The sequence below is a fragment of the Ciconia boyciana genome, chromosome 1 (genome assembly GCF_034638445.1).
Source record: "Ciconia boyciana chromosome 1, ASM3463844v1, whole genome shotgun sequence".
NCBI classification, from domain to species: domain Eukaryota; kingdom Metazoa; phylum Chordata; class Aves; order Ciconiiformes; family Ciconiidae; genus Ciconia; species Ciconia boyciana.
Window position 1 is genome coordinate 15,439,750 of NC_132934.1, and position 15,657 is coordinate 15,455,406.

Here is a 15,657-nt window from a genome sequence, read left to right on the forward strand (position 1 = left end):
AATACTCAGCCTAATTATAGGCTAATCTAATTATAATTAGATTTTTCTCCCTTAAATTTCTGCTCTGTGTTTAGGGAGGCCGTGGTAATTCTCTCTGCAGAGGCATTCTGTGATGAAATGCCCAAGTCTTGAAATGTCTAAACTATGTAACTACTTTTTTTTTTTGTAATTGTCGATGGGTGGTGACTGATAGAGGCAATTGCTAGAAAAAATTATTGAAGAACTTCAGGTGTATATTGAAGGTATAAAAACAGGAACAAAAAGACTTGATATTTTTGTAGTGCCTAGTGGTGTGAGAAACTTGAACTGATTTAGCGATCAACTTACACAAAACACTACACTAATTTTAGTATGTGGAAAAATTCTTAGATTTGAGCTAAGAAATAATTTAATCGTAAGCTTAATCATTATTTCACTGATGTCCCTTTATAAATTAGAAGACAAATGTTGTATTGCACCTTACTTTGAATTCTATTCCTAAATTTTATAGTGGATTTTTTTCCCCAACTTTTAAATGCTTTTTGTCTTTAGTATCTATCCCATGACAACAGAATCTGGAAATTGATTTATGGATAAGGAAAGACAAGGAACAATGACATTGTCTATGTAAAAAGCTGTCAGATGTACTAAGAAGAATAGTGAAAACAGATTTAATTAATTTATTTTTCCCTCTTTGGTTTTTGTAGTGTTAGGGGTAAATGTGGATTAAAAAAAAAAAAAACAAAAACCAAAACAAACGAAAAAACTCCACTGTGTTGTAACAAGTATATGGTATTATCTCAACATATTAATTTCTTTTTAGGATTTTTTTTATCATTAAGGCAAAAAAGTTGTTAGTGGTGCCTTCACCACCTCTTATCTTTGATTTTTATGAAAAGTTTTGCATCTGTGTACCCAGATGAGAGCTTTAGTATTCTTACACATGCAGCATAGGTTCTAGCAGGCTTCTTAGTCCTATTTTCCTCTTCCCTCTCCCTTCTTAAAAAAAGTTAAATGTCTTGCAGAGGTGAGCTACCAATGTAGCATATAACCATGTGAGTTCTACCTTTCCCAGTACAGCAAGTATTGTTTGGTTTCTTCTGGCTTGAAAAATATGCTTCATGATTAATAAAAATAAAGGTAAGTCAGAGTTCTCTGATCAGATGTATATTGTTACTTCCTGTTTGAGTGTAAGTACTGGGAACTCAGTTTCTGAATCTATAAAACAAAATGCAAATGGAAGTAGTTTATTGTTTTTAAAAAATACTTTTCCTACTTTCTTAGGAAAAAAACAAAGAAAAGACCAAAAGAAACTTACATGGAAAATGCCATAGAAGAATTTGGACTCTTGACATGTAGAGTATGATTGATAGCTGGGATTATGGAACCTTGTTAGAGTCATCTGGACAGTTTGGCTAGACTTCAAGTTCTTATTTTTCAAGTGTACTTTCTGTCTAGGTGATCTATCATCTGCTTGTTTCCTGAAACTGTTCTGTATAGCTTTTGGTCCTACAAGAAGCAAGTGGAAGGAGAGAAAAAAGACATGCTGATAAAGTAGGCCTGGAGTTCCTTTCTGCCAACATCTGATCATAGCAACTGGATTTTGTTTTGAATGTTTGGACTCTTTAGGGTTAGGTTCAAAAATACTGATGTAATTTCAGGAGATTACCTATTTACCTTCTGATTCAAGGGTTGAGCCCTTTATATTTGGGTTTTTTTCCTTCTCTGTGTACTAGTGAAAAAGTTAAATTTTTTCTTCTTCTGGCACACAATTGATCTTAGAAAGACATGGCAGAAAGGAAACATGTGGTCTTTGTTAGACCACAGAATAATATTGTGTAAGTGGAATACCTCAGGGATAATATGTAAGTTATTTTCTGTTTAATGCATAAATGATGTTCTTTGTACAAAGCCACACAGATGAATAATTTGGAATGTATTGTGCTCTTACACTTCTGTTGTTAGAGCACAATTCATTTAAAAAAAAAATGGTTCTGGTATCATAAACAAAGTGGATCATGAGAATTATGGTGAGGCTTCAAATATTTTAGACTTGAGATGGCTATTAAATGAAAAAGCTCCTGTGTATTCTCTAGAGAGAAAAAGAACCGCCATAGAAAATTTCAGCCAACGTTATTGAATGGTAAAGTGTGATAAGTTTCTTGCAGGAGGTTGATCTTGCTCAAGATAAATGCTTTAACCAGACTGAACAAAAAGTTCTTTGGTTTTTAAGATTAAAATCGTATTATTAGGGCAAAATAAACTTTTTAACTGCAATTGAATAAAAGCAAAACTTCAAATAAGGAATGTGTTTTCATATAATAAAGCTGTGCTGGTAGGGTGATAATGAAGAAAATCTGATGAATCTAAGAAGTTGCCGGAATTCTTTCCAAACTTACAGTGTATTATCACTAAAATAATAGAATGGGCTCTAACAAAATTGGAGGTCCTCTACTGTTGAGATTAAGGTGTGGTAGGTGAGCTACTTTGCCCAATAAAGAGCTGGTCATTGAACTTCGGACCAGCAGGTTTTTTTTATAGTGCCTTTTAACTATATGACCCTGAAATTAACTGGACAAACCAGTGTGGTCTTTCTAACTGTCAAATTCATGTACTGCTTGACAAAAGACTTTCTTAAACAGTAAGTTGTGTATAATCTGCTTGGGTTGTAGGAACACTTCTTCTCTAGCACCCTTCTTTCCACTCCTGGCCAATTACTTAAATGAAATGCACCTATGAAAACAGTTTCTTAGAAGGCCATGGGTGACAGATTGTCAGAGTTCCAAAAGAATAATGACTTGAAATAGATGGGTACTTGCGGAAATTGGAAAGTATCATATTGTGATAGCAGATAGTATTTTATGACTCATCTAAAATAATCAAGCTTCAAAGGATAAGCAATCACTTTTAAGGTGGATAAGGAAGAAAGTTCCCCAGTGGTTATTTTATCTTCTGTTCTGAACTTTCCAGTTTTTGTAGTATAATCACATAAAAATACTGGGGATATTTTAGCATGTCATGACAATACTTCTGGTTCTGACATGACAGAATAATTATTTTCCTTCATCCCAAGTCTGACATCACTGTGGTGTTCATCATTGGATGGCCTATAAGGTCACAGTTCTGTTAGTGGGCATAGTGTAATGAATTTATCCTGGGTCTCTCCTCACCCCCATTACGGGAATTTGTTGAGCATGGCTACTCATAAATGATGAGCTATGTTTGTTTGAATTAACTGTCTGTGTAGGTATTGCAAGCTGGTGTCTGCCTCCATTCTTCCATACTTAAGTATAGGCAGAGGAAAAGCATTGGAGGGTTTTGTGCATGTGTGTGTATGTGGTGAAGACCTGAAATCTTAAGGTGGTAAAAAATAATGAGGTGGTATTACAATCATGTTCTGCTTCCTTTTAGATGAAACAACTTCTGTTTAATGCTGTTCAGCAAAATAAATTTGACTTCCTTGAGTCTCTGATTTTATTCATTGTAGATTAGTCTCTTAGAATCTTTGAGTGAATTCTGACTAAGTCTTAAAGATGTATTTCAGTAGCTTGCAGTAGGGTAAGAAGTTTGTCTTGGCTCTATCTCCCCCCCCCTTTTTTTTCTTACAAGAGTATTTGCTTGGTCAGAGATGACGGCATTACTTGGGCCATGCATTAGCAATTAATTTCCTATCTATACATAGTTATAAAAACATATACATAGCGCTCTGTTCTTTTTCTGCATTACTTAAAAAAAAAAAAAGCCCCAAATTTCACTTGATTCTCAGATTTGGTAACCACATCTCTTCTTTTTGTGTTGACAATGAAGGTCACTTCAGTATATGATTGGGTAACCCCAGTTGTTTTACGTAAGTTTGCAGATGTCATAGCCCATGAGGCGGCTGTCTAAGGCAGGTTCTTCACTTCCATCAGTTTCTGGGGCATTTTTGCCTACATTAATTTCCAGTTGTTACTCTACCTGGTCAGAAGTGTTTAAAGAAAGTTCAATTAGGAAAAACCACACCACCACCAAAACCGCTTCAAAGTGCAAGAAACGTCTGTCTGAGTGGGGATCTTGATCCCAGGCAGGGGTGTCCAGTATGTCTTTTAGACCTACTTTGAAACACACTAAAACTGTTCTTTAGAATTATCTAATAACAAGCATAAATTAAAATCTCTATTATGCTAATGATTTATTAGCATAAGTGAAACTGCAGTTGCTAGTGGAACAACCCTTAACCTGTGATAGCCAGTTTACCTGGACTAAAAAAGTTGATGGTTTCCTTTCAATTATTGGGTAGGAATTAATAAAATTTACTTTTTCAGAAGAAGATAACTAAATGGTAAGCCGATGTTTTCTGTAAGATGTAGGTGAGGCCATTCAAGGTTCTACCCTATGAGTAGAGTAAACTATATGGTGGCAGAATGAGTGCTCGAACTGTAAGAGGGCCTTGGGGTTTCTTTTATGCCTGCTACTGAAAATATTTTATACCTGCTTTTGGTTTAACAGGTTTTTCTTGCTGCTTATTCTTGAAAATACTATGTTTTTTCCTTAATGTTATGCATAGCTAGTGATCCAGTTTGACATTTGTGGTATTTGATAAGAAAAAGTTCAGTGTTTAAATGAGAAAGGCAAGATTTCCCAACAGCTAGTTGGCCTGATGGCTTTCCAGTTCATTGTATTTGGTGACTCATGTAATGGGACCGAAACACAACTTCTGCTGTCTAGTGGGAGAATGAACTGTAGAAGGTTTAGGCACTTAAGAGCATGCCAAGGTGTTTGATATTAATTGCCAGGCTTCAGCAGTGAGATAAAATTTGAGAAGTTAGATGAAGACTTGGGTCCAGTTCATACCTTGGAGATGCCCTGTAGATGCCACTTCATCATCCTGAAGATACTGACTTTATCAATAAAGGGAGCAAATTCAGATTTAAGTCCGCAGTGCTTTTCTGAAGTCCTTTTTATAAGTAACCCATTTTTCACTGGAGGCTTGTTAGTTTTTTCTTGGCAGTCTAGTGTTTGACAAGGATGCGTGTGTTAAAATATGTTGATCTCAAAACTGTTGGGCTTTTGTAGACTTCAACTAAGATACTACACTTTGTCAGAGGGGAGGGATGTATTTATTAGGCACTGTATGCACTTCATTGCAAAGTGGTCTGTGTTCTTGCAATCTCGACATTTTGGAAGGAGTTTGTAATTATTCATGCAAATATTGAAGATGGGGGTGTTTTGCTTCAATTACCTAGTCACTTGTGGAAAACCTTGTCTATATTAGGCTATAAAAATGCATTAGTTTACTAATCTGTGAACAGAGACAGCTGAGGTGCTATGTATATCTCCTCTCTTATACTTGGTTGAGTGTTCTGCCCTACTTGGTAAGAGGAGTGGGAGACTAGTGGTAACTGGCATAGAGGTGGGATTGTTGTATTCGTGTGTGCAAATGAAGCAGATTGTAGTTTTGCTCTACAATTAAAACTACTACTGATTCTTTTTTGTTTACTAATTAAAAAAAAAAAATCACTTCTAAAAGTGGCACCCAGTGGGTATAGTATCTTCTGATGGTGGTCTATTAAAATGAGGTGGAAATTGTTTCATATAATTATTGTGAATCATTAGAACTATTTTAGTTTAAAAAATACTGAATGGAAGTTATGATATTGGTTTTTTTGACATCCTTAGTTTGCATTGTGGACATTGAAAGTTTTTTTTTAAAGTGCAAAACAAAAATGAACAATGCTCTCTATGAAATACTTGAAAAGTTCTGTAACCAGATTTCTGTTGAAAGGTACAGCAACTGCTCTGACAACATAGAGCAGTAAGCGAATGTACTTCACATCCAGTAAGTGCCAAAAAGTGAATCTTTGTCACCTCGCTGTGATGAATGATTTTTTTTTTTAATCACCCATTTAAATTATAATATTTTTGTCAGTTTGTAATATTTTTACGTTCAGGCCTTAAGATCATCACACTTTTAAAATAAGTGTATTTGAAGTTAACTTTTAAAGAAGATTGAATGTTTTATTTTCCTTTTGCTTGTGTAAAATAAAACTAATGAAATCATTGTGACAGATAAAAGTGATTTTTTTTTTTTTTTTAAATACATGGTGTAAAATTGTGTGGCTTTAAAGTGAACTGACTCAGTCTTCTGCTTTTGTTTTTTTTGTTTTGTTTTTTTAACAGGGTTTGTGGATGCACTTAGATGTTTGCAATGAGCACTGTGGCTGGCATGCCCCAGTGTTTTGGATACCAATGCATAGGACTCCGTAGTAATCGAATTTATCAGAAACGAACGTCATGAGCATAGTGATCCCATTGGGGGTTGACACAGCAGATACTTCTTATTTGGAAATGGCTGCAGGCTCAGAGTAAGTATGTGAACATAACTTGTAAGTTTTCTTATCTTTTATTTTATTTTTCCCTAGTGAGTATTTTTTAATACAGTTGGAGGAGAGGACTTAGGAGTCTCCTTAGTTTTATTGAATCTTTAATTACTTAAATTAATAACTGTCACTTTATTCTTAAGTCAGTTTCTTCCTCTTCAGGGAGAGCAAAGGAGAGAAGCTAAACTGTTCTACGGATGCATATTTTTCTTGCTTATCAAACCGAGAAATATAGCTGCTGCCTGGTTTGCTTTTTATGCTTAAAATATTTTGCCATTTCGGTTTCCTTTTAACTATATGTAAAAGAAATATTTTGTATTTCCCATGTTTGGTAAATTCATTTGGTGTGGTAAATTGCAAGAAAGTGGTAGTAATTAGACAAGGGTGCCTTTATTTATGAAAGTTGAAGGCCTAGCTTAATTGTCTAATACCATATCTTCACTAAGTTATTTTATATTGCAAACCTAGTATAAATTCACTTGTTAATCATTCATTTCAGTTAGTAACTGTGTGTAAAGGATTACAAAGAGCCAATGAAATCCTGAATTCAAGAAACTCTTCCTTTGCATGAAATAAGCATAGTGAGTTTCTGGGTTTTGTGGGGGTTTTGTTGGAGGGGGGTGGTTTTTGTATTTTTGTTTGGTTTGGGATGGGGTTGTTTGGGTTTTGTTGGTTTTGGTTTGGTTTTTTTTCTCTAGTGGTGTCTGAATCTGTAGAGTGTCGATAGGCTAGAGTTCAGGTATTGTTGATCTCTGACTGGAGACTTTTCCTGTCAAACAAACATCTTTCCATGGTTGTAGTATTCACCTGGCTGTCAAATGTTATGAGAGGAGAAATAGCATTTTGGACAACCTTGTTCTTTCAGAGGTAAAAGACCAAGGTGGTGTTCCAACTTTTACCAGTGTATGTAGGTACATCATCCTGTTGAGCTCTGTATATTTCAGAGTAGTATCTGGATGTGTTGTTTTCTCTGTTGCTTTTACATTAGTGTAATATATGACAGGTGAGTTTTTTGGGAAGAGATGGATGTCGAAAGATACTAAAGTTTAAAGATCAAGAGAGTTTGTGTAAGCCACAGTGAATCTTGTATACTTTGCATATACATATGGAAAAAAACCCCAGTTCATTTCTTAGATCTAACAAAAAATGTTAAATTCATAATTTATATTAAGTTATGTTTTGGTTTGGTGTGTGTGGTTTTGGTTTTGTTTTGTTTTGTTTTTTTAACCAGTTGAGATGATGTTACTCTTTGCCTTCCTCTCAGCCTTTCTGTAGCAATATTAAAGACTTTCCCTGTCTGTGGTTACCACAAAAATACACTTGCTTGGTTTAGATATTGAAACAATGGATTAGACTTATTTTACATACATGCTTGAAATCTTTCCTAAATCCAAAATAAACCATAAAGTAGTCCTTCATTTAACAGGTGTATTGAATAACTAACACAAATTTAAATAGCTTTCTTTTTGTTTTTGACACGCAGTCTTTGCTTGAGAGTGTGTGCTAAGTAATATTACTCTGTTTAAGAAGCAGATGTCTTTCCTTCCAAACTTTGAAAGCAGTGTTATGCACTGTGAGCAGAACTCTTGAACAGCTTTTTAAAGGCATGTTTCTCTCCTGTGCTTTCAGTTGTATATGAGGCTATTCTAACTTTGCGCCATTTATCTGAAGAAAACCAAGAATTTGAAATTTGAAGCTTTTTGTCACATTAAATTTTTAAAGTTGTTTTGTTGATCTCTCATATCATGAACGCTAGTTTCCTTGGTTCAGAAAGTTTTTTAACTTGAGTGACCTGTTCACAGCGCTCTCCATTATCTTTTCCTGTGGTTTTCTTTTATGTTTAGAGAAGGTCATGATTCCCGAGGTTTCTGACATTCCTTACAGACACAGCATGCCATGCTGAAATTAAAATAAATAAATATAGTTGTCAGTATAAACAAGATAGAGTTCACAGTGTGTTATTTGCTTGATACTGTCGCATGGCGACCCAGTTAGGAACCGCTTTTCTTCAGATGTTAAGTGACTGTTACCAATTAGGTTAATTCTTGTTATCTTTGCCATACTTAGGCTGAAAAAATGTGTAGTTGCATGATTGGCTTACGCTGATTTAAAAGCCATGTCACTGTCTAAAGGAGTGTCACACAAAGTTGTGTCCCTAACCTACCAGTTTATGCAGCTGTAAACCTTTTCTGTCACTATCTATGTGATTTACATGGCTTTTGTACATTTTCTTCCAGAGCATGTTGGATATAGGTTGTATTGATAGCGATTATAGATTGTCTGTGAGCAAGTTCTGGGGTTTTCCCAAGAGGGAGGAATTGGAATTTCTTCACTGTGACTGACAGGTCTGATATTGCTTCATCAGTTGCCTGAAGCATGAGCAAGCACAAGAACAGGGGAATGGCAAACCTGATTATGTAGGAGGAGGAGCCCAGGAAAAAACTCTTAGCTTAGTCCAATCTCTTAGTTCTGAGAGATTTTTCTTTATGCTTCAAACTAAGGGATAAGCCTATTAAAAAGGTGGATAGTTTATGTGATTACATAGTGTCACATATTATTTTAATAATTGTAGCAAATAGCTATGTGGAGAATAACTCTTATTAAAAGGTTTGAACATATTAAAAATTGGGTGAAATAGTCTGTCTCTTATGTTACTTGTACCTAAGTGAGCTCTCCAGTGGTGGATGGATCTTCGTAGTGCCATAGTACTCAGAACGCATATATTTTGCCTTTATTTGTAAAAGGTTTACTAAAGATGAATATGCGTGACTTCTTACTGTTAAAGACCTTGTAATAGTAAGCAGATCCAGCCATTTTGGAAGGTTCAAAATGCGCTTCCTGACTTAAGAGAGCGTTAGTGTAGCTCAGAGCATGAGTATAAGCTACACATTGGGAAATGCCATTGATGGTACTGCTCTCCTGTTTTTAATATCTGTATATGTTTTTTAGAGAGAAGGCATGTATAATGAACCTAACAACCACAGTATATGGATCATTGTGTTGAGTTCGATATCCAGAAGAAAAGATCACAAATGTTGTTGTAGTCTTAAATGAAAACTTCCCCTCCCGTGACTGTTGTTGAAACAGGGATTTTTTTTTTTTTAAAGTATTTTAGGACAATGGGAAGCTTGCTAGTTCCTACAGATGTTATCAGGCCAGGCTGTACTTGCAGGGCCTGCTACAAGATGCTTAGGTAGCAGAACCCACTCTGTGGTAGAGAAGTAGTGCTCAGTTCTTTGTTGTCTAGGTAGTGAAGCCCATCAGATGTGTTTGGTTAGATTAAGTGTCTTGAAATAGAAAATAGTGTTTTGCATACAAAATATATTACATTCCTTTATCTGAGCTGACTTTCAGCCAGATACTGCTCAGGTGTGGTGGTGCAAAGGGAAAACAAACTGAACTCCTTGAAAATTAGATCTGTCAGACTGGTGTATGGCAGATTGATGTTGCTGAAGCATGCTTGGAAGCAAGAGGTTTCATTTGGAGTTTTGACAAATGTTTTCAGGAAGTACTGTTAGCTAAGTTTTCATAGCGTAAAGCTTGCATACCCACCTGCCTTTGAAAATTTTAGTTTTAGTGAGATTTTCTTTTCCATTTGAATACCTGAATTTTTATAGAAGTGGTTGATGGTCCCAAATTTTAAGGACTGATTGTATTTTGGGTATTAGTCAAAAACCGCTCCCTTTTATTGTTACATGGTGAGAAACAAAACAGTATTTAAAAGGAATGGGGTGGGGGAGATGGCACTTTTTAAAGAAGAGTTGACTATTGCTTAGAATGGTTGATAGTTGATTCCCTTAATATAGGTTAACTATAAGCCTGTAGGGACTGAGTTTTTGTAAACGGTCTGATTTCATGTGTTGCTTATTTAATTTCTCACTAATGCCATCTGCTGGCAACATACAGAATATTTCCAGTTTTCCTTGTGAAATAGTAGGAAATGACCCAGAACATGAGAGTTGTTTCACTTGCAGAATGGAAATTATTTGAGGGTTTTTTAAAAATACAGGTATCTGCTTTTTTTAATTCATTTGGGAAAATACTGTTACTCTGTTTTCAAGTTACAGGAATGTCTTAAATCATTGCAGCCCAAGAGCATGAGAGAAGCTTTCTTTGTGGTGCTTTTTATTTTGTTACTTGTGAACATTTTGCACAGTTTTGAATTGCTAACCGCAACACTTAACAGATATATATGATGCTTTAGCAAAACGTCATGGTCAGTTTATTGTGGTAATATTTGTTTATTTTAGGGCATAATATTAGGATTTTGGTCTAACTTCAAATATACTATATTGTAATACAAACATTTCAGTTTTGATGAAAACCATAAATATCTCCCTTCGTTAGACACTAAGGGTGCAGTTGTTTGAGGTAAAGCTGAAAAATGTGGTATGCTTAGAAGACTTAGGCAAGCTTAGTACCTCAGTCTATTACAGAACTGACTTATGTTCAAAAATACAAGCAAAGAAAACCTCATGGTGTTCTTTCAGATCTGAATGCTTACACTTTTTCTTCCCAAAAAGCAAGTTTTCAGGATGCCCACAAGAATGCCGATGGTGAGATTAAAGTGAGTGTCTATAATATGGTAGTTAGTGCCTTGCTACTTGAGCTCTGCTACTTGAGTAAAAAAAAAAATTAAAAATTTATTTTTAAATTAAGTGATATCTCATGCTTCAGTTGGCTGTAAAATTAAATATTTTACCAACAGGTATTCTTTCACAACACTCTCCAATTCTGAGATGCCTATTTGAGAAGGCAGCCTTGACCTTTGGACAAATGATAGTATAGAGGGTGTATTTTCTGTTTAAGGTCAGGGTCATGCATATGGTGGGCAGAAGAGGGGTAACAAGGAATTTGGTGAAGGGCTTATTAAAGTGTTGGCAGACTTGTCTGCCACTTAGAAGGTTGTCTGTAGTTCTGTGGAGAAATGATACTCATTCTATACTGCTTATGGGATGAATATCACTTTTCTGTTGACTGTAAAGGAAACCTACGATGATTAATTTCTAGCTTCAGTGAATGCTCCACCACCTCCTTCCCATATTTCTCTGTCTCCTCCACACTGTTGCCCACCGCAGCCCAGCAGTGGATAAATGGAACAGTAACAGTTACGTTAAAAGCTCTGGTGAGCATCAGTTATAATTTAAAGAAGTATCTGTGGCCCCGCTGCATAAGCATTTGAAAAAAGCTTTGCCGAAAGCTGATTCTGATCTAATTTTGTATTTATGTTAAAACTTTTTAAATACAAAGATTTAATTGCCTTTGTGTCTCAATTTTCTCCCACCCTTTTTCTGGCTTTCCTTGCTCTAGTAAAGCTGTGCTTTTTCCTTTTTAACCCTGTACTCTGAATATGTTTTATGAGTATTAAAATAGTTGGGGATAAATGCATTTGTTCTCTGGATTTTGTTTTTGGAAGCTTAATGCTTCTGCTTCCCACAACCGTTATGCCTCTAAATATTAAACTTGGTTCTCTGAAGTGGTTTATAAATTGCTAGAGTAGGTAGAAATGGATTTAGGGAGTAGGGTGTATTGTCTTGCCTCATATGTTGCAAGAGATTTAGAATACCTTTTTAATTTTCATAGTCAGTTGATGAAATACGCATGACCTCTCTTTTTGGGACATTTCCATTCTGGTATCTTTCACTGAATGCTCCCATGTTGAAGTAGCTGGTATTTAGGTCGTGGTAATATTTATTTTTAATGAAGGAAACTCTCCTAAATTAATTGCGGCATTGCTGAAGGATGGACTGTATCTGGATTCCCCCACCCCGTCCTGTATCAGTAAGCCTTCCTGCTCTGAAAACTGAGTATTTTCCATATACTGAAGCAAACAAGACCTAGGTTGAGCATTGAACACATAGTGGATAAGAGTAACCGTGCTACTGCTTGTCCCATTCAATAAATGTTGAAGAATAGCACTAGAAGCAGTACAGTGGTCAAGACCCTCTTGAACTGGAGAAAGATAAGTTAATTTCTGTCCTAGCCATGATGGAGGGATAGTCAATGTCTCATTCATTGGCATTTTGTTTGGCTAGATCGTCAGAAGGATTAACTGGATGACATTAATGGTGTATGATTACTGCACAAATGCCTTATGTCAGTAACTAGGTAAAGGCAAATCTGTTGGAAAGGCACAGCTTTTCCAACTCGTCTGGTTTGTTTTTTTTTTCCAGTCACGGGTTGGATGAACCTGGCAAATTCTGAGTTGCTTCTAGAAGATAATTCCAACAAACTCTGAATAAAATTATTTTCAAGTTGAGACGTGGTGTAAGACAGTTAATAAGGATTTTTCTGGGTTTATGAGGTAACGAAGGGCAAGTGTCGTCAGAGTTGGTTTTTGTCTCATGCTAGTCAAAAGTTGTATTTCTAATGTTAGTACTTGACATGATTTGTGCACTCACATGTTTGCTCACTCTCTAAAAACATGCAGCCGGTGACTTAGATTAATGTTTTAAAAAAGATGGGGTTTTTTCTGGAGTCTAGAAACTAAAGTCTTCACCTAGTAGTGTTTTTAACTAGTTTTTCTTTTTAAACAGTTTTATTGTGTAGTAACCTCACATGGGGAAAAGCTAATAAGAAGAAATGGGCCACCAAAAACATTAGTAGGACACTTTCAAGTAGATTTGAAAATACTGTATGTTGTTTTCAGAAAGCTAATGATTAATTATATTCTTACAAAAAATGTTACCAACAAATGTAAGTTGTTCCTTTTAAATCAAACTAGTATAACTTCACGGCGTAATAAAAAAGTCTATTGCATATCTTAATGTCTAAGAAAAAACACTGATATCTATTTTAACTTAAGATTCAGAAATACCAACTTTATTTAGAAAATCAGTTCAAGGAATTACTAAGATATTTGTGATGTGAAATAGACTTAATGCATAATAATACTAAAATTAGAAAAGTGAACCAGGCTTGATTTGTGATGTGAGTTAAAAGCCACTTCAGTTTTAGATATTGATATTTTGCCCTGTCTTTCAATGTTTTTTAACACCCCCCCCCCCCAAAAAAAAAAAAAAACAAAAAAAAAAACAAAAAACCACCACCAAACAAACCAACAAAACCAACCAACTTTAGGTAACTTTGGGTTCATTTGAAGTTTGTCCTGGTGTGATTGAATCATATGGTGCAATAAAAAAAGCAACAAGTTACTGACTAAAAGTGTCTCTGTCATGAGCGTATAGATATGCTTGTATGCACACATGAATGTACCTGCTGAGGAAAGGTAACGAAGGTATAATTTCTTGTTCTCAAAAAGATCTTCCTATTGTAGTATTCCTTTATCTTTGTTGTCTTTCATGTTGCGGTTTAGTGCATATAAATCATAGTTTGTGTATGAAATAAAGTGCTGCCTTTCACTACAAAACATTCTCTCGCAATTTTTATCTTTTTTTTTTTCCTTTTTATTTCAAGATAAACCGATAAACTGACTTTTTTAGGTAGATCTGCTCGATTTAGGATTGCTGTGCGTAGCAGCAGTACTCTGCTGCGGTGATTTGGCGCGGGTGGTGCGGCGGTGCTGCCGCTAGGTGGCGGGGCAGAAGTGGCTGGGAGCACTGGTCCTGCGGGGCTGTGTCCGCCTGCAGCTCTCCGAGTTACTGCTTCTCTCTTGTCAGAATTCAGCTGAAGTCCTTTCTGCAGCTTCTGTTACAACTCTGTAGACTTGGGCATACGGACTGATGACTCCCTGACAAACGGTGTAGCGTGCTTTTCTGTTGCAGATTGGCAGCTTATGTCACATGATTCAGCGTGCACTTTTTTGAGAATAATTTTGTAACTGTACAACTGTACAGAGGCGTAAGTTCTCTGCCACTCTAGAAGCTTGGTTTCAAATGAAAGAAGAAGGTTGGGTTTCCTTTTTTTTTTTCCCCCCCCCCATTTTTTATACTCCTTTAAACAGGAACAACAGGAAATTAATTAGAAGTTGTGCTACAAGTACCTGTAACTTATTAATATAAATTATGTATTAATGGTATTATTCTTCTGTCTTTTGTCTTGCAGACCAGAATCTGTAGAAGCTAGCCCTGTGGTAGTTGAAAAATCGAACAGTTATCCGCACCAGTTGTATACCAGCAGCTCGCATTCACACAGTTACATTGGTTTGCCCTATGCAGTAAGTTTCATGCTAAGTATTCTGTATAAAACAGATTATATAAAATCTGCTGTTCTTAACTGAGAAAACTCTGATTCCTGCTTACATTTTTATATCTTATTGGGAGTTGCATAAGTTCACTAAAGATGGTTGATTAGAAGCAGAATACAGAACGTAGTGCACTTACATGTAAAACATAGTTGAGAAGGTAAAAAACAAGAATGAGCAATGACAGAAACAAAATTTTAAACTATTACTGAAAATAAGCCTCTGAAATTCTTCACAAAGTTAATTCTTACACTTTGGCTTAAATAACCATCAGTGTATGAACATTTAAGAGCTATAACTTATCTTTCAACAAAAATCTAGGACCATAACTATGGTGCTCGGCCTCCTCCAACGCCTCCAGCTTCTCCTCCTCCATCAGTGCTTATAAGCAAGAATGAAGTAGGCATATTTACCACTCCCAACTTTGATGAAACCTCCAGTGCTACTACCATCAGTACGTCAGAGGATGGAAGCTATGGAACTGATATTACCAGATGCATTTGTGGCTTTACACATGATGATGGATATATGATCTGTTGTGACAAATGCAGGTAATGAATATTAAATGAATTTAAAAGGTAAAAATTACTTAAAACTTCAAGCTGCACTGAAAGTAAGTGTAACTAAATGGTTTTTTAATTATGTTGAGTCATAGGAAATTTCCTTCCATCAAAACAGTGTTTGAAGGTTATACGGCTTTCTAATAGGCAAGGTAGTTGGATAAGGCCAGTGAGTATTTTATACTTTATTCCAGTCTGTCTTGACTGCTTATTAATTTGTTCATGCCTTTACTTGTGCATTGTTGCTTAATAAGGGTATATCTTTTTCCCTTCTAAAAAGGATATCTCTTTGGTATTTTGTCCAAGTTATTTGTTAGTACGGTGGAATAAAGACCTTGGGGTTGGTTCTTAACTTGCACGTACTGAGTAATAAAACATCTTGGTAAATTACGTATATGTAGATCAAGTAACTTGCAGGATGCAAAATAATCTGAAAGAAAGTTTTCAAATACTGGTTTCTCTGTGCATGATCCCTCTGATAAGAACTCTTAATTTGCAAAGGACATAGTTTTAAGAATTTTAATAACTATGGAAAGACTAACGTAGATTCTTACTGGAGGAGCTGAAGTTTAAACATTTAACTTCTCTGTTCATGCTTAAGCACCGACTTGATCAT

At 35.6% G+C, this 15,657-nt stretch overlaps 1 protein-coding gene across 4 annotated transcripts in view; it reads left to right on the plus strand.

Annotated features, from left to right (window-relative positions):
- KMT2E (lysine methyltransferase 2E (inactive)) overlaps positions 1-15,657 on the plus strand; it is a 62,244-nt gene that overhangs the window by 11,670 nt on the left and 34,917 nt on the right. For all 4 annotated transcript variants that reach the window (XM_072859323.1, XM_072859332.1, XM_072859348.1 and 1 more), the window contains 3 exons: positions 6,139-6,323; positions 14,343-14,454; positions 14,803-15,032. In XM_072859323.1, coding sequence (XP_072715424.1) covers positions 6,253-6,323; positions 14,343-14,454; positions 14,803-15,032 — 413 coding nt within the window. In that variant the 5' untranslated portion in view covers positions 6,139-6,252. The remainder of the gene's footprint in view (positions 1-6,138; positions 6,324-14,342; positions 14,455-14,802; positions 15,033-15,657) is intronic.